General features: G+C 38.5%; 4 protein-coding genes across 13 annotated transcripts; 3 read left to right on the top strand and 1 right to left on the bottom strand.

The window, feature by feature from the left end:
* Nucleotides 1–146: 146 nt before the first annotated feature.
* Nucleotides 147–7,204, top strand: LOC117207709. Of its 3 annotated transcripts, XM_033448140.1 has the most exons (14): nucleotides 147–724; nucleotides 1,032–1,346; nucleotides 1,882–2,219; nucleotides 2,325–2,497; nucleotides 2,649–2,751; nucleotides 2,871–3,163; nucleotides 3,226–3,473; nucleotides 4,337–4,760; nucleotides 4,837–4,929; nucleotides 5,023–5,295; nucleotides 5,478–5,597; nucleotides 5,854–5,955; nucleotides 6,038–6,168; nucleotides 6,289–6,520. In XM_033448140.1, exons 2-14 carry the CDS (start codon nucleotides 1,072–1,074, stop codon nucleotides 6,518–6,520), a joined length of 2,805 nt encoding a protein of 934 aa, XP_033304031.1. In that variant the 5' UTR covers nucleotides 147–724; nucleotides 1,032–1,071. The 3 variants fall into 3 exon arrangements, with proteins under 3 accessions (XP_033304031.1, XP_033304032.1, XP_033304033.1); XM_033448141.1 differs by lacking the exon at nucleotides 147–724 and having other exon boundaries at nucleotides 1,072–1,346; nucleotides 6,289–7,204; XM_033448142.1 differs by lacking the exons at nucleotides 147–724; nucleotides 1,032–1,346 and adding an exon at nucleotides 1,398–1,789 and having other exon boundaries at nucleotides 6,289–7,204.
* A 1,083-nt stretch (nucleotides 7,205–8,287) lies between these two features.
* Nucleotides 8,288–9,642, top strand: LOC117207668 (pyruvate dehydrogenase E1 component subunit alpha-1, mitochondrial-like). Its single transcript, XM_033448072.1, has 5 exons — nucleotides 8,288–8,419; nucleotides 8,559–8,777; nucleotides 8,834–9,082; nucleotides 9,150–9,395; nucleotides 9,493–9,642. Exons 1-5 carry the CDS (start codon nucleotides 8,288–8,290, stop codon nucleotides 9,640–9,642), a joined length of 996 nt encoding a protein of 331 aa, XP_033303963.1.
* On the top strand, nucleotides 9,522–13,948 carry LOC117207710. 7 transcript variants are annotated; one of them, XM_033448147.1, is made up of 8 exons: nucleotides 9,523–10,167; nucleotides 10,248–10,404; nucleotides 10,852–10,936; nucleotides 11,086–11,595; nucleotides 11,679–11,851; nucleotides 11,948–12,610; nucleotides 12,768–13,184; nucleotides 13,267–13,824. In XM_033448147.1, exons 3-8 carry the CDS (start codon nucleotides 10,900–10,902, stop codon nucleotides 13,822–13,824), a joined length of 2,358 nt encoding a protein of 785 aa, XP_033304038.1. In that variant the 5' UTR covers nucleotides 9,523–10,167; nucleotides 10,248–10,404; nucleotides 10,852–10,899. The 7 variants fall into 7 exon arrangements, with proteins under 7 accessions (XP_033304042.1, XP_033304038.1, XP_033304039.1 ...); XM_033448151.1 differs by having other exon boundaries at nucleotides 9,522–10,404; nucleotides 12,798–13,184; nucleotides 13,267–13,948; XM_033448148.1 differs by having other exon boundaries at nucleotides 9,523–10,404; nucleotides 13,267–13,948.
* LOC117207712 (leucine-rich repeat-containing protein 59) lies at nucleotides 13,907–16,145 on the bottom strand. 2 transcript variants are annotated; one of them, XM_033448154.1, is made up of 6 exons: nucleotides 15,769–16,145; nucleotides 15,535–15,594; nucleotides 15,335–15,457; nucleotides 14,790–15,003; nucleotides 14,507–14,707; nucleotides 13,907–14,428 (listed from the first exon to the last, which is right to left on the bottom strand). In XM_033448154.1, the coding sequence occupies exons 1-6, from the start codon at nucleotides 15,856–15,858 to the stop codon at nucleotides 14,148–14,150; spliced, it is 969 nt and encodes a 322-aa protein (XP_033304045.1). In that variant the 5' UTR covers nucleotides 15,859–16,145; the 3' UTR covers nucleotides 13,907–14,147. The 2 variants fall into 2 exon arrangements, with proteins under 2 accessions (XP_033304045.1, XP_033304046.1); XM_033448155.1 differs by having other exon boundaries at nucleotides 14,507–14,695.
* Between the last annotated feature and the right edge of the window lie 51 nt (nucleotides 16,146–16,196).

Below are 16,196 nucleotides of genomic sequence, written 5' to 3'. Positions count from 1 at the left end.
TTTGTAGTCTATTCTTTGAAAGTTTACAATCAAACCTAATCCATTTTTCATATTCTAAATGGATTAAGATAATAAGTAAAAATATTTTCTTCCGTTCATTTCGTTGCTTGCTTTCTTTCTTTCTTTCTTTCTTTCTTTCTTTCTTGCTATCTTCCTTTCCTCCTTCTCCGTTTTTTCTTCCTCTCTTTTCGTAATGATTAGCAAATTTCACCTTTATGATTATCGTTCTAGAAATCTGCAAGGATAGGTTCAAGTTCGTACCAACAAGTACGTACCGTTTTGACATTTATTGGTCTGTTTGTGACATGTTGTGCGACGCTCCAGTTATCCATTCGGTTATCTACAAACATATATGTACATACACGTATATAGTATATATCTAAGTATACATGGATATTTGATAGAGAATGTACGGAATAAATGGGGTGATGCACGGAAGAGACACGAAACAGGCTGAGAAGAATTGCCGAGGAGGTCGACTTATCGTGATCGGCTCATTGCGAATTGCGATTTTCGTTTATACTCATGTAAACTGATAGACGCGATATCGAGAAAGATATTACCGAATCACGCGACGTTGCGGCGCGGGACGTTCTTGTACTTTCTTTGTTCTCCTCTTTAAGGCCTGTGGTATTCGACCGCGTGCCCGCCATACCATATCTCTCGTTCTACACTTAACCTGCGTTTTCTGCTCTTTTTCGCCTTATATTTTTTCCATCTTCCGGTAAGTTAATTGACGTTATTATTATTATCTTTATTTCTATTTTTCAATCTCTCAATTGTGTTATATTACTTTATGTATGTTTTATTCTCTTTTATTATTCTCATTATTATTCCTTCTCCCTCTTTGCTAACTATTTCTACATCTTTTTCCTCTAAACTCTTGGTCCTTTTTTTAATTCGTCACACATTACATATTTACCTTTTACTTCTAAGTATTACAGTTTGAGACTGCCAAGACTTAAGAAAGCAGGGATATTTCGCATAAAAAAGTAAATTAATTTTCATCGTTTACATTTTCTCGTTAAAAGGAAAAGATCATTTCTAACGAAGACGAGAGACTCGTACAGTATGAATAATAAAGAGGACGATGAAGATGCGAAATTAGACGGTTGTTTAAAGCTAAACATCTGTTCTCGCAAAAGGAACATGTTCGAGGAATACTCTAAGATCTTTCGTATCTTATTGGCAAGTTGGAAAGAAAATTACGGTCAACTTCGCAACGATGAATTTAACGAAAACTTAGAAGACCTGATTTTACCGAGCAACGAAGACTGGCGTTACCGAGTCTATTATCGACTGGTTGAACTGCAAAGAGAATGCGACGTCGATTTTGTAAAAAGAAGGTAATGAAGCTATCTTTATGGCCGTAAACGATGAGTTTACGAATGAGTTTTCACTTGAAAAGGATCGTCAAAAACGCGTGCACATCGATCAGTTACTCCTACTCGAAGAGGTTGCTTCTACTTATAAATAGTTGTTAATTATTTTATGGCCTTAGATACGTAACCTGCGCTTTGCAAATTCAAATAACGATACGAATGTCGCTTTTCTTTTCCAACCTGAATTCGTTCAATATCGATCGATCTGTTTCTATATTTTGTCGATTTAATTTTGGACTGTGCGCATCCGACTTGATTTTCCTTTTTAACCATTAATCTTGACACGCTCATGTTCGTTCCGTATGGCTGAAACTGTAGAGAGATTCGAATTAATCGGACCATGTCGATAGTACGTTTTGATCTTTGTACAAAAGTACAAACAAACGAAAACTACAAATAATGGAGAAGTAAGTAAGACGCGTTTCGCGAAACCCTGTCGTGAACCTAATTCAATGACAATAAGGGAATGGTGTATACATAAGTAGTAATGAAACCGAAGGGTCGAAGAAACCGGATTGGGGACGGAAGTGGAAACGAAGTTGGAAGCGGAAAGGAATCGAAAGAAGAACGATTGGGAATGGGAGCCAAAGAAGCATGGACACAGTTTGACGATGGTTAAGCCTAGAAAATATGGAAGCGAAGAATCGAAGGGAGGATCGTTGATGAGCGTCGATAGGATCAGCGGTTCGATGATAGAATCATGCGTTCAACCAGGTTGGCGCGTTAACGATATTCTGTTAGCCGCGAAAGTTCTTCGGAAAGTGCAGCCTTCTCCTATGTACTCGGACGAGGCCGAGATGCGTCGTGTGTTTGGACTTGTCTACGACGTTCTCAGATGTAAGTCGAGGAACGAGTCCACGCGTTCTCATCCGATTACGAATTTCACGTTCGAATTTTTCTCTCGTCGCATTCCATAATTTTCTGTTCTTTCGTATAATTTAGACAAAAAGATATTCGTTCGTGCCTTGGAGGATATAGGATTTTGGCAGCACAATAACGCGATCAAGGATCGAGAAAAGATCGTTTGGTTGTTGCTGTACGATTTACAAGGAAGAAAATTTGCGAAGCCACAGTTCGAGACCGCCAATTTCGAAGAACGCGAGAAGATCTTTGAGGTAGGATTTCTTTTTTCTCCTTTTGCTTCGTTTCATTCTCCCGCGCTTTTTCATCTTTTACTCTACTTGTCTCTCTGTTACCGATCTCCACCCCTGCATATGTACGCGTGTATTGAAAATGTATTCGACACGTTGAAATTGTACGTATCAGGCTGCTGGCTTAGCGGATGTCGAGAACGCTCTTCTGAATGTGAAGACTCGCCTCGCGGCAAGTATTTCCAGGCTACGGATCCGCGGCTCTGCCCTCAACCTCGGTGAATATTTTTCCTCCGACGTGATAGAACTTTGGTAGAGACTGACAATGAGTATCTAGCTAAAGAAAACAGCGTCTATGTATGTATTTATTATTACTGTTATATTCCAAATCTGAAAGATGAATTGTTGCCGAGCCGATTGCGCGTCATCGAAGGCGTCGCTTGGGGTGTACAAGCTAGGATCGCTTCCGGATGGATAAACAGCATGAAAATCGTCAACAAGATAGAATTCCTGGAGGAAATGTCGAAACTGAAATTGACGTATTGCGAAAGAAAAGGGGCGAAGGTAGAACTTGAAGAGAATGAGTATGCGTTCGATCCTATTTGTCCGAAGATGGTTCATTTACACGAAAGCATGCGGGAAATGCTGGCTGTTTCCAGTATCGTTCGTGATCACCGTTTCGTATTTCTGGTAGGTAGCCGAGAAACCAAGAAGATGCTTTAACTTTAACGATGGCTCGTTCGAATGAACAGGAAAGATCATTGTGTATTGGCGCGGCAGCGTTGGTACAGGCGATTCGCGTCGGTCGAGTCTACGGCCCGGTCATTTTAACGCATTCCCTCGCGCCTCGACACACTGGATATCTGGCTGGTCTTTTGGCCGATATCGAGCACGCTGGTAAACTCCTGGCCTTTGGAGCTGGCGATCGTCGTTGCGAGTACGAGACTTACCTGAAAAACCTCGGCATCACCTTGCAACGGTGTCGCGTCTTCTCCGAAAAGTATCTTTCCAATTTCTTTTTATTGAGTATGAGTTTTATTAAAAGTATCTTTTTATTCATTCGTAGACTCGATATTTTTGAGTTAACACGTTCGTCGCCCAGCGTGTTTCGGCTATGTTTCCTTCGGGGCCCAAATCCGACCGTGGCTACGTCCAGTGACCCGCTATGTCACTTCGAGCCCGAACCCATCGTCATAAGGCCAGATTGGAACATTAAAACTATTTCTTATTTTTATTACTTAAGTGTAGCTATGGTAAAAGTCTGGACTAGGGTATTGGGTCTTTTCCCAACATTCCAGATGGGAAATCCCGATGTTCTTTCATCTCCGACAAATATATTTAGTTCTGAAATGGAGAAAGCGATAAACTTTCCAGCTAGAGTATTCCGAAGGATCTCATGGCAGATATCTCAGATCTTTGATTTAGTCGAGAAGCATACTTGTGAGACGTACATCAGTGATTTTTTCATCCTTAAAATGTTCAGTAAACAGTGTGAAGATATATTTGAAAGTGAGGAGAGTAGTGATGACGAAGTAGTGAATTTTAGAAAAAAAATTATAAATAGAATTTCATCGAGTTCGAATATTGAGGAAGCCACGGTCGGATTTGGGCCCCGCAGGAAACATAGCCGAAACACGCTGGGCGACGAACGTGTTAACTCGAACAAGAAGAGCGTCACCATACGTTGGCAATGGGGCCCCCACGGAAGTATACCCGTCGCACGAATATATGCAACGTGGCGACGAACGCGCCTCGTTCAGTGCAGACATGACTCAAATACACGCGTTTCGTCGATGTATAAAACTTCGTATTGGATCTGTTAAACGAAACGTTTTAAGACACGAATGATTTATATTTCCTTAGGTACGCGTCTCATCTGACGACGAGCGAATCAGAGAGGGCCACCGTAGTGTTAGCGGTGCCATCGTGTACCTACACAGGGGTCAGAGATATCGTCGATCTTGCAGTGGCACGAGGTGGAGACGTGGATCTTCTCGAATCGTTAACGGATGGCCATACTAACAGCCTTCACGACGACATTGACGACAACTACGAACGACAGGATAACAATTGCGAGGACGAAAAGAATTATAACGATCATGAACAGTGGCGTACTTTCTTGACCGATCAAATGTCCACTTTGAAATATACTTTGACCAGGCCGAATGTACAATTCGTCGTATACGAAGTGCACACGATTTTACCTTCAGAGACAACGGAGATGGTTCGGCAGGTGGTAGACTGCGTTAATCGGATGGCCATGGAGAAGTACATTCGCGAACATCCGGTAAGATATACATAAACTCATTGCTTTTAGCTTGCTAGTTCGTATCGGTTATAACGTGCTTCGTTATTTATCGCAGAGGAAAGCGCCGAAGGAATCATCGAAATTGGTCAAGATGGATGAGGAATTGCGAAAAGACGATCATACCTCGACACTGTCCGCGAACATTACCGTAAGGTTTACCTTGATGTAATATAGCAGTACGATAGGTTCTATCCGCGCTTCCTTTCATAAGCTCGTTGAAAGATTTTTCTTAAAATATAAGATCCCAGACAGCGATCTCTTCGAAGTGAGCAGCATAGACGATATTTACGGAGAGAACGTTAGTGATATGTTAAATCCAGGATGCTTTCTCGTGGTAATAAAACGAAAAGAAATGGTGCAATTCGACTCGCTGTTTATGATCAAAGTAGCAGAATCGAAGGGTTTGTTCGGCGATCCGAAAGCGCAACAGCGATCGAAGCAGGAGTCCGTCATCGATCAGTCGATTCGGCAATCCTTGCAAACAGGCGCACAAAAACGAGCAAAGCGTGTCAAGGTTGGTTTCGCCTTTTTAAATATTTTTAACTCGACTACTCTATCTTACTATATCTTCCTTTTCATTTCGAGAATCTCCATCGCAACAAATATACGTATACAATCAACTGTGCGTATGAACTTCTTAACATTTGAATTGGAAGAATACTTCACGCGCTCTTGGTTTCTCTTCTCTACTTGTAGGTAGAGATCGAGCGTATAATGGCACATACGTACTCCTCGTTATCGAAAAGCGTACAAGAAAATCAGATTTGTCCACGGCACAAACGATGCGCCAGTTGGGAGGAAGCGACTGGATTGCAGGTAGAGGAAGCATGCTCCATTCACGATGATGGATAGAAACAGAAACGTTTACGTTCGCGTTTTAACCACGCACGAGTTTGCAGTGGTAATCGCGTATTGGTAGAAAGCGAAATTTCAATTTTTCAATATGCTTAATTTATTTAAATGTACAGCCACTCATCTTCCGTTGACTCTTTTTGCTTAATACGCAATTTCACATCCTGATTTTATCGTTAGCCGATACTTTAACCGATATTGTACGTCCATATATCTACAGGTATACGAAAATGCAAAGTTGGACGTTAAAACGTGGCGAAAGCAAAAGAATAGTGCGAATCCTTCGAACACACCTCTATACGCAACTTCGTCACGGAAAAAGGTAGCTAACTATTATAAGTATTAATATAAGTACTTGTAATTTTACATTACAATACATATGATCGCTATTTTGAAACATCCAGGAATTAGAAGCGATACGCTCGATCTTTTCACCGCGATCCGAATTCAAAGCGTCCACGTTGCATACAGAGCCGAAGCAAAAGAGATCTTCGTCCACATTGACTAACTCGCTCAACATCGAATCTCTGCCCCGGTAATTCTCATCTCGTTAATTCGATTTCTTCTTCTTTAGATCGATTTCTTTTTCTTTTCGTGAATCACCTAAATGTCTTTGTCATTCTCATTAAATTGTTTTATACTTATCGACATATAGCGAGGAATGGAGCCATGCTACTTCGTCGATTTTGAGGTCACCGATTGTTGCTAGAGCGGCGCGTCTTATTCGTCTGGAGGATTCCATCGATAGCGAGAATTACGAGGAAGCGAAGAAGCAGACGCGATCAAAGACAGGCCACCGATACTGGGCATCGAGGAAGACGTCTCGTCTATTACATCCTGTCGGATCACCATCCAATGTGTACAGCTCGCTCTTTGATATCGTTTAAGATAATTACCGGGACGCTTACACATGTTCGAGACGTTGTTCGCTCGAAGATATATCGTTCCTGATCTTTTTTCGAATTTCTAGCTATTTAAAATCAAGATTGTACGAAAATATCCAACACGAAATGTTCAAAGCACACCGGTTGCGGTCAAACATACAAAATAAATCAATTATTCGTAGTATTGAAAGTTTAATAAAGTCGCAGTAATGGTTCCGCATATTATACATATTTATCGGTGACGATAATCTCTTTAGATATTCTGAATATGACAAATCAAATGGAAAATTTCGCAGTATGGAAATAAAAGAAGTTAGAAGAATAGCGTGTGGCGTGCTGTTATACGAATAACGAGAAAGGAGAGAAAGTTGACAGCAAACAGAGTTTCGTTTTCATTGAGAGCCTGTTAGCGTATAATTTATACGTACAATTATATGTAATGTTGGTTGCTATGAGATCCATGGTATTTATGGAATCTATGGGAATGGAATTGAAGGATGTAAATGTGGATATATGAACTATGCATTTGTACGTTTGGATGCGAGTTAAGGAAATTGCCACCAGTGAATCGTCTTCTAGCGTCGAATACGGCTGAAAAGGTGTTGCAAATGTGATTTCGAAAGTAACCTGTTTGGAAAAATGAAACTGAAACAGAAGAACTACCAATAAAAGAAAAAGTTACAATTACGTTTCGCATTTGTTTCCAATCTTCTTCGATCCGTAGAACGATATTTACGATGATACGAAAATTGCAATTTTGATTAATGTTTGAGAAAATTACGAAATCATCGCTTGAAACTTTCATCGATGTTTAACACAGGAAACGTCGGACGGCAATCTTAATGCAAATCGATGAACGACAAAAATAATGAATCTCGAATTAAACCTTCGGCATATGAAACAACGAGACGTTATAACTAAATGGTAGCTAAATAGAAGAAGAATGTATCTCTTGAGATTATTGAGAAGTCGTCTGAATCTTCGATATCTCTTTTTTTCTCAACGAAGAAACGTAACTAAAAATGTGGTGTCGGAAACGGTAAAAAATCGCAATTTGCAGTTTCTATACTCTTGAATAACGCCAATAACGAGACAGCAATTAGGATGATTTGATGGAATTACTGGGGGCTCCTCGTTTTCCACTTCACCTAAGACAATAACATTCGTTTGATTTTATTCGTCAAATAATGCACATGCATACAAACGATTAAAAGAAAACTTACGAAATACATATCCATATATTACGTAATATACATATATATAGTATAGTACATAATATAGTATAAAGGTGCCGTCAGGCTATCAATATATATTGTCAATATTTCAATGTTCTCAATTAGAAGACGAATCGATATGTATTGTCAATACAATATTGTCAATATTTCTTGACAGACCACGTCTTTGTTGAAAACATTGGAATATTGACAATATTACGGATTGTTCAAGGGAATCCAAAGTAATAGATGAAAGTAAAAGTAAAATCGCCTGGAATTCAGGTGAATTTCTGTGCCCTGATTGGGGTTTGGTTAGTTGGCAAATAGCAGCTCCGATTCGATCTGCAAAAATTGTATAAAAATGGCGGTAATACTTTCGAGTTGATCCTTTTGTTGTTGCGTCTTTTTTAATAATTATTCGTTTTTTTTTTTTTTAACCGATAAGAAAGATCTTCATTTAGACACCGGTTCAGACAACAATGGAACGAACACGTGCTTTTCTTGTGTTGCTTAGAAATATGAATTGTATCGTTTGGAGAGCGGACCCTCGGAGAAAATGACAATGAACGAGGAAGAAGCAACTTACGCGTTGAAAACGATGATCTACATCAGACGAATGGAAAACAAGGCGGCGGAATTATATAGATTGCGCTTGATCAACGGTTTCCTTCATTTATATTCTGGTCAGGTAGAATTTACGATTAGCCGAATTAACCGGACGTCGCGTCATCGCTAGAGCGACGATAACAGAAAAAAAAAGGAGAAGAGAGCGAAAGAGAGGAAAGAGAGGAACCATCTGTAAAAAAGAGAACTATGTATTTGCGCAGGAAGCAGTAGCCGTTGGTACAAAGATGTCGATAATGGAAAAGGACAGTTTGATCACAGCTTACCGATGTCATGGTTTCGCAGTGGTATTCGGTGTATCGGCACGAGAAATATTCGCGGAGCTGATGGGTCGTAGGACTGGAATTTCGAAAGGAAAAGGTGGATCTATGCACATGTACGGGAATCAATTTTTCGGAGGCGACGGGATCGTCGGCGGTCAGGTAGAGAAGTGTAACACTTGTCCTTCTTGATCGGCAAATTAGCTTCTACTTGATAGATACCGGTTGGCGCTGGGTTGGGATTCGCTCAAAAATACAATGGCACGGGTGGAGTTGCTTGGGCATTTTATGGGGATGGTGCTGCGTCTCAGGGTCAAATCTACGAAGCATATAACATGTCGAAATTATGGAATCTGCCGGTGGTATTTGTATGCGAAAATAATAAGTACGCGATGGGAACGGTAGTGCAGAGGCATTCGGCTAACACCAACTTCTACACGCGAGGAGATCTAATTCCAGGGGTGAAGGTAAGGAAGAGTGGAGAACAAAGAAGAGCAACGCGTTCGTTTCTTTCGCGTGTTTTTCTTATTTCAGGTAGATGGCATGAGAGTGATGGATGTTCGCGAAGCTGTGAAATTTGCTAGAGACTACGCTCTTAGGAACGGTCCGATTCTTCTTGAGATGGTCACCTATCGATACTTTGGTCACAGCATGAGCGATCCTGGCACCTCTTATCGTACCAGAGACGAAGTGAAGAAAATACAAGCTGAACGAGATCCTATCGAGTTATTGACCAAACTGCTCGTGGAGAATGGTGTGAAAACCGAAGCGGAAATTCTTGTAAGACCGCACGCGCGTGTCCGCCTCACCTTCCGTCCGTTACCCCTTCCTCTTCTTTTCACTCTCGCTTGATCCCAACCCACTCCCTGTGCATTAGGAAATTAGGAAAAGCACGTACAAAGCAGTGGACAAGGAAATGGAACAAGCTAAAGCCGACCCGTACCCGGAGATGTCAGAAATCGCAACGGATCTTTACGTGAAACCATTGGAAAAAACGCGCGGCAAAGCACCTTGGGAAACTCATTAAAAATGGAATCAAATTTTTCCTCTATACCCTTTTTTGTACTGGTTCTAGATTTATCAGTAAAATAAAGTAATATCGAATCGAAGCATTTTACGTCACGAAATTGGTCGAAATTCATAGAGAAAAAAAAGAACACGTCGTAGAGTATGCTATGCGAGTGGCTATGTTTGTTTCTCACTGGTTTTCTTACTCCGCCAATTGGAATGATCAATTAAAACATATCGCGCTGCGTCAAGTCACGATCGAGAAAAGGAAAGCATGAAGCAAGGAGAATAAAACGTGACGGAGACAGAAGGTTATTACAGCAAAGGGAACGGTTGAAATAGAGTGAGTCAATCGTTCAGAGGAACATTGTATGTATATATGTATGACAGAACGAGAGTAAAAGAAAGAGAGGGAGGAAGGATTCCAGCGAGTAGCGTTAACGAACGACAGCGACAGTCAACGAGACAGTCTTTGCGGGAGCCGCCTTCGGTTGCTCCCACGTGCAGTTCAGCTCGTTGAATCTTAACGAGCTTACATCGAGAGGTAATTGTACATTTTCTGCGTCCAGAAGATACTCTTTAAAAAGATTTCGTTTGGGCAATAAAGTTGTCGATTGATAATAGCGATCGAGTCGAGCAGCACAAGTGAGAAAACTTAAGAGAATCTGCGTAATGTTTATCGCGAAAAATGAAGCAAAATCAGATAAATATCAACCGTTCCTCGATACGACGATTTGAAACGATTTAAGATACGGCAGTAGACACAGCAAAGAACTTACAGGTGAGATTGTTTGACCATCGATTCCGTCATACGATAACCACGACTCAGGATTTGCTTATCATTTGTATTTTATTCGAATGTTAGAACAAACGTAAATGTTTAAGAACGTCATTAAACGATGTTGGTTCGTTTGCTCGATCAATGACATTGGGATTAACGTCACTAATCCTTTAAAAGGGAGAAGGTACGGCAAATCATATCGAATCAGATCGAATCGATCAGAAGTCCTATGCTACAAAAGTGTCAAACTCGAAATCATAATTAATGAAAGCAAATTCCGTTGAACATGACACAAAATTATTATTCATTCTTCCTTTCTTATCGCTTATCTTATTTAACCACATTTCCTGATGAATTTCAGTAGGAGTGATGGTTCGATAACTATTACATATACTGAAAGGATCGACGCGAAATCGTTGCTAGGAAACATATTTTTTTATCCGAGAGATCAACGATCGAGAAAGAGAGGAAAATCGAATAAGGAACGAAATTACGATGGGGCTCAACGCGGAGCTTACTGCTATTCTTCGAGGTAAATGAAATGTTAACAGACGTCACATATATATTATGTATATATATATATATATATATATATATATATATATATTTATTACTGTAATCGTTTTAATCAACATCGACCGGATCGACATGAAACTACATACGTATATTTATTCACGATAGATGTAGTGCAATTTTTGGAATGTCTCCACGATGTAAAACTCCCATTGAAATTAGAGAACATTCGAGACAATCTATTGGTACGTTCGAAAGATACGCTAACGATGTTCGTAATAGAGAGAATCGGAAGACCGGCATCTCCAGAACCGTATTTAAATATGAACGCAACCGGATCGAAAGGTTTGATGGCAGCTACACTGAAAACGGAAACCGAGCTTCAAGAATACGTAGGAGCAGAGGAATACCATGAGATGCAAAAGCCACAGCAACAACAAGATTATTACGAGACCTTTCAGGGTGTCGAATCGACGAATAATACTATTGTACTCTCGACTCATGAAACGATCGATAATATTCAAAATAAAGGAGAAGAGGTTGAAAATACGCTGATGGACATTTACGCGAATTTCTCAGCAACGGAAACGAAAAGTAAATGTAAGATGTGTGGCCCTCTTTATAGGAAGGAAGGAAAGAAATTGTTCGTTTTCGAACAATATCGAGCTTGTTGGGTTGGTAAGTTGAATTCTCTCGATGATCGATATCGATGTGATCAAAACACTGCATATAACGGAGCAATTTCTATGCAAATGCGATAGGTTTGGTTGGATTGCATCTATTAATTTACGGAAACGATCGTGACAATCGACCGTGCACGATTTTGCCAATTCAGGGCTACATGGCACGAGCTGCTCCAAATGCGATTCCTCGAGACCAACGTCGAAGCGAATCTACTTTTGAGATTTTCCGTCCTGGTAATAGAACTTTCCAGGTACTCAAATATTTCTCATAAAATATACTATAGATATAGAAATGGAAATAAATGAAAAGGTTAATAAATTGAATGTAAAGTTCAACGTTATTTCAGTTTTCTGCAAAAACTCGGAAGGATATGGAACAATGGGTAACGAAAATTTGTGAATTAGGAGGCGAGAAGAATGATTATAAAGAGACAACAAAACAAATGGACACGAACATCGTCGCAAATGGTGCTACCAAGCAACCGAATGACCAAGAAGACTCGAGTTGCAGGCAAGAGCTTCCCGATAAATCTTCGACCGATCCAATCGTTGATCGATCCAATGAAGATACTAATGAAGGAAGAGGACTGGATGATTCTCACGAATCGGCCAATATTTCTATTCCTTCGCCTGCCACTGGCCCTTCCGAAGCTATTGTTTCTATTTCTTCTCGCCCACATTCCTCAACTCCTCCTCCGTTACCAGCTCGAATCTCCCGAAAATTACCGATACCGTCCCCTCAACATTCGTCTTACGAACTTCCTGACGAAGAGGAAGACGATATTTACCATAAGATCGAAGATTTTAGAGAGACGATACAATACGCAAACGTCAAAAACAAACATGAATCTGATGAAAAAGGGAAAAAAGGAAATTTCGAAATTGTTACGAAAAAATCAATTGGCTCGCGAAACGAATTAACGTATGACGATACCATCGATAACATTGCAGCGTTGAAAGATAAAGTTGTAGATGAACAAAGTAAATTTCTATCGTACGATCACGGCGAGGTGATTATAGTATATTTTGCACACATTTATTTCTTTATACGTTTTTTTATTCTTGCCTGCTCTGTTACTCGTTCTTTCTTTTTTCTTACTCTATCATCTACATTTTTATATTATATTTATGTATGCATTTCACAATTACATCATCTTCCGTATATAGACTGTAATTCGCAACTCAAAATCGATCAAGGTTCGAACAACGGAGAAAGTGGAGGAATCGGCAAAGTCACCGCAAAAGAAATCGTTTTTGGACAGAGTGAGAAGTAAAAAGGAATCTCCGAGAAAAATTGAGAAAAAGACGAAGCATAAAACTGCGACCTCTCCATCGCAGCCGCCGGCGCCGCTCTCGCAACTTTCATTGTCATTGGCAAACAATCACGAATCATCGAGTTACTACGATGACGTATCTGAGTTGATAAATGTTGAGCAAGAAATTAACCGTTTCGAGGAAGAACAATCAGAGTATACTTGTCCACCTCCTCCCAGGCCGATCTATGTGAAACCACCGATAATCGAAAATGTAACCGATGCGGATGAATTTTATGATGACGTCGCGTATCGCGATAAATCACATCAAGTAAGAATTTTCTATCTCTTAATCTTTCCGTTTTATTTTTTTTCCTTTAGTGTCGCTTGCTTCGATAGCATTATTTTTAAAGACATGTTCAATGAATTTACAGCAAATTACAAAGAAATCAAATCTCTTTCACAATCTCGTTCGCACGGATGCTGATCGGCCTGCTTTCTGCGAGAACTTAGACGTCTCGCAGCAATCATTCGAAGATAACGAGCATTATAAAATGCCACGACCCGAATCGCATTATCCTAGATGTCTTCCTGTTGATCAACAAGTTGACGATTTGTATGACGACGTTGCTATACTCGCAGAATTCACGGCACGACAAAAGGAAGTTCTACATAACAGAGATAACGAAAACGCAACAAGATCTCAAATCAGTCCCGAAAAAAAGGCGTGGAATCGATTTGTTAGCGGGAAAAGATCAAAAACGGTTGATTCAACGGTTACCGAAACGAATAGCCGAGTTTTAAACGAGACAGAGGATTCATCGGATGACTTTGGCGAACAACACAATACTTCGAGAATGAATACCTTTCAAAAATTGATTAGTAGAATGGAAAACTCTCTTGGCAAAGCACCCTCTAGGACAACATCGTCGATATTATTAAATAAAACAAATCTCACAAAATATGTGTAGCATAAATAATAATTCGAAAAGAAACGTGTATTCGCAGTTCACGTATTCAAATATATGACCAAAGAAATAATACGTTAGTATATTTAAAAGTAAGTAGTATATTTCAATATATCTGTATTAATAAGAATCTTTTATTTTTTAAAATAAATAACATTCTTTAACTTGCATATGTAATCCTAATATGACGTACCGTAAATATTCGGATACACGATCGAATTTATAAGTTTCAACGATGATAGATTTCATTCGTTATTTATAAGTTGTACTTCAAAAAGTAATTATGCCCAATACATTTGATCGTATCGTTTTATCTTATAAAACGCTTATTTATTCGCTGGAATGTCCATCTCTGTTTTAAAATTTTTCTCATATGCATGGTATAAATTATCGCAAATATTAATCACTGCTTGTATAAAAGAGTCAAATACATCGGTACTATATTTCTGAAATGCTTTTAAATGTATACCTGTCTTAGATTCTATGTACTCTATAAACAATTCTGACTGTTTCGAATACAATGGAAGAATCACAATCATCAATGTGAGTGCTAAACCAAACAAAAAAAGCCATGAGATCATGGACATAAAAAATCGATGTGCATTTCCTAGAACATCAATCAAAATATTATAAAATACTATTTGCATTTCTAAATTGTTCGGTACAACACATCTTGGTACGTTACCTTTAGTTTCATGTGTTTTATCAGCTTGGTTTCTATTGTGCGTGATTATCAGAGGTTCTATTTTGTCTTCATCTATTAGTGATACCTCGCTCGATTGATTAGATCCATTTTCATCTAAATTTTGCTTATTATTCTTATCCAATATCTTCTTCTTCTTTTTCCTCCCTCCTTTTTTTGTTGGAACAGTACCTGTTTCCATATCTGCTATAAATAAATGTGTTAATAGCGTCTAATATGTAGGAGCTATTTTAAGAGACTGGTATATTTTAATTTTGAACATTACCTGTAATGGCATTTAATCTCCGTAATTTTTCTTCTTCGATAGTAAGTTTCACACTTGACAAATAAGTGACAATGTTACGAGCACAAGCTTGGCATTCACTCAAATTACTACAAGGACCAGCAACACTAGCCACAGCAGGAGTTAAAGGATTTTCCTTTAAATCTAACCATCTTAAACTTTTTAATTCGCTTAAACTAAGTGGTAATCTGCTTATCTGTAAGATCATTCTACTATTATTTACATGCTTAACATTGTTGTAACACAGTTTAACACTGTTCCAGTCTTTCAGATAAAAACCATGTCCTAAAGGAATTTCTTTCCAATGTTTTGATAGCATTGCAATTAGTTTCTCCAGGGTCTAAAAACTGAAACTGAGTTTTAGAGAAAGAAATTTCTTTTGTCACTGCTTTTATTCAAAAGCTTCAAACAATATATATGGAACAGTCTCAAGTGTGACAATTCAGGCTGTGAAAGCCTCAAATCTCTTATTATTTACATGATCTAGATTTATTTAAAAAATTTATGATGTAATAGCTTTGATTTACTTGATTTGCATAAAGATCTAAATGTTTCAGTCGCTTCAGTTCTCCAAAATTTTCAGGGATTTCTGTCAACATGTTTCTACTAAGATCTAGTATGACTATTTGTTTAAGGTCAACAAAAGTACTCTGAAATAAATTATTAATAAAATTACTTTAAAAAGTAATATTACACTAAGTGAAAGTAACAAAATTAAAAAACTTACAGATAAAGAAGTTAAAAGATTATTTGATAAATCCAAATGTGTTGCTTTTTTAATAGTTGCCTGAGAAATATAAGACACACATTTTAATACTTTAGTTTAATGTATACAGTGATGTACGTTTTACAGCGTAAAACGATTTAAAGTTATCAAATAAAACATATAAATGAAATTTAATAATTTATCTGGCATTTGTTAGATTAGGTAAAATATGTATGTATAAGTTTTTGAACGTACAATTTCTCGAATAGGCACTTCTTTAAGGTCACATAAACTAAGATCTAGCTTTTCGTCTTTTAATCTACTTTTAACTTTCTTTAAATTCATTTTGGTACTGGAAAAAAATTAATTACACACAAACGTCTGGTATTTATGATTTTTTGTGGCGTCACCTTCTGGTAAAGGACATATTGTCTCAAAGTTGAGGAAATTTAATATCACATATTAAAACGGTAAAATATTTTTTGATCTGTCAACTGAATGATACAAAATTTCATACTATTAGTAATGAACAAATTTTTAATAAATATGTATGCACACACGTGGCTAATAAAGACCAATACAAAATGACCACGCATATGTCATTTTCAATTTTCGACTTTTATCTGACAATTCAGCAACTTTTAAAATCACACGACTGTTGGCAGAACTTGTTAGCGATTGTA

The sequence above is a fragment of the Bombus bifarius genome, unplaced genomic scaffold (assembly GCF_011952205.1).
Source record: "Bombus bifarius isolate JDL3187 unplaced genomic scaffold, Bbif_JDL3187 scf7180000008045, whole genome shotgun sequence".
Lineage (NCBI taxonomy): Eukaryota > Metazoa > Arthropoda > Insecta > Hymenoptera > Apidae > Bombus > Bombus bifarius.
Note: the sequence above shows the minus strand (reverse complement) of the source record. Positions and strands in the feature narration are given on the sequence as shown.

What these genes read in the sequence shown, in the direction of transcription:
- LOC117207668 (XM_033448072.1), top strand. Translation starts at nt 8,288, where the DNA reads ATGACAATGAACGAGGAAGAAGCAACTTACGCGTTGAAAACGATGATC. An exon ending in ACGGGATCGTCGGCGGTCAG is followed by an intron (nt 8,778 to 8,833) that starts GTAGAGAAGTGT and finishes TCTACTTGATAG; the next exon opens with ATACCGGTTGGCGCTGGGTT. An exon ending in AAACCGAAGCGGAAATTCTT is followed by an intron (nt 9,396 to 9,492) that starts GTAAGACCGCAC and finishes CCTGTGCATTAG; the next exon opens with GAAATTAGGAAAAGCACGTA.
- LOC117207709 (XM_033448141.1), top strand. Translation starts at nt 1,072, where the DNA reads ATGAATAATAAAGAGGACGATGAAGATGCGAAATTAGACGGTTGTTTA. An exon ending in GTCGATTTTGTAAAAAGAAG is followed by an intron (nt 1,347 to 1,881) that starts GTAATGAAGCTA and finishes ATGAAACCGAAG; the next exon opens with GGTCGAAGAAACCGGATTGG. An exon ending in AACGAGCAAAGCGTGTCAAG is followed by an intron (nt 5,296 to 5,477) that starts GTTGGTTTCGCC and finishes CTCTACTTGTAG; the next exon opens with GTAGAGATCGAGCGTATAAT.
- LOC117207710 (XM_033448148.1), top strand. Translation starts at nt 10,900, where the DNA reads ATGGGGCTCAACGCGGAGCTTACTGCTATTCTTCGAG. An exon ending in ATATCGAGCTTGTTGGGTTG is followed by an intron (nt 11,596 to 11,678) that starts GTAAGTTGAATT and finishes CAAATGCGATAG; the next exon opens with GTTTGGTTGGATTGCATCTA. An exon ending in CTGGTAATAGAACTTTCCAG is followed by an intron (nt 11,852 to 11,947) that starts GTACTCAAATAT and finishes ACGTTATTTCAG; the next exon opens with TTTTCTGCAAAAACTCGGAA.
- LOC117207712 (XM_033448154.1), bottom strand. Translation starts at nt 15,858, where the DNA reads ATGAATTTAAAGAAAGTTAAAAGTAGATTAAAAGACGAAAAGCTAGAT. An exon ending in AAGTGCCTATTCGAGAAATT is followed by an intron (nt 15,595 to 15,768) that starts GTACGTTCAAAA and finishes TATATTTCTCAG; the next exon opens with GCAACTATTAAAAAAGCAAC. An exon ending in TAGATCTTTATGCAAATCAA is followed by an intron (nt 15,004 to 15,334) that starts GTAAATCAAAGC and finishes ATGATCTTACAG; the next exon opens with ATAAGCAGATTACCACTTAG.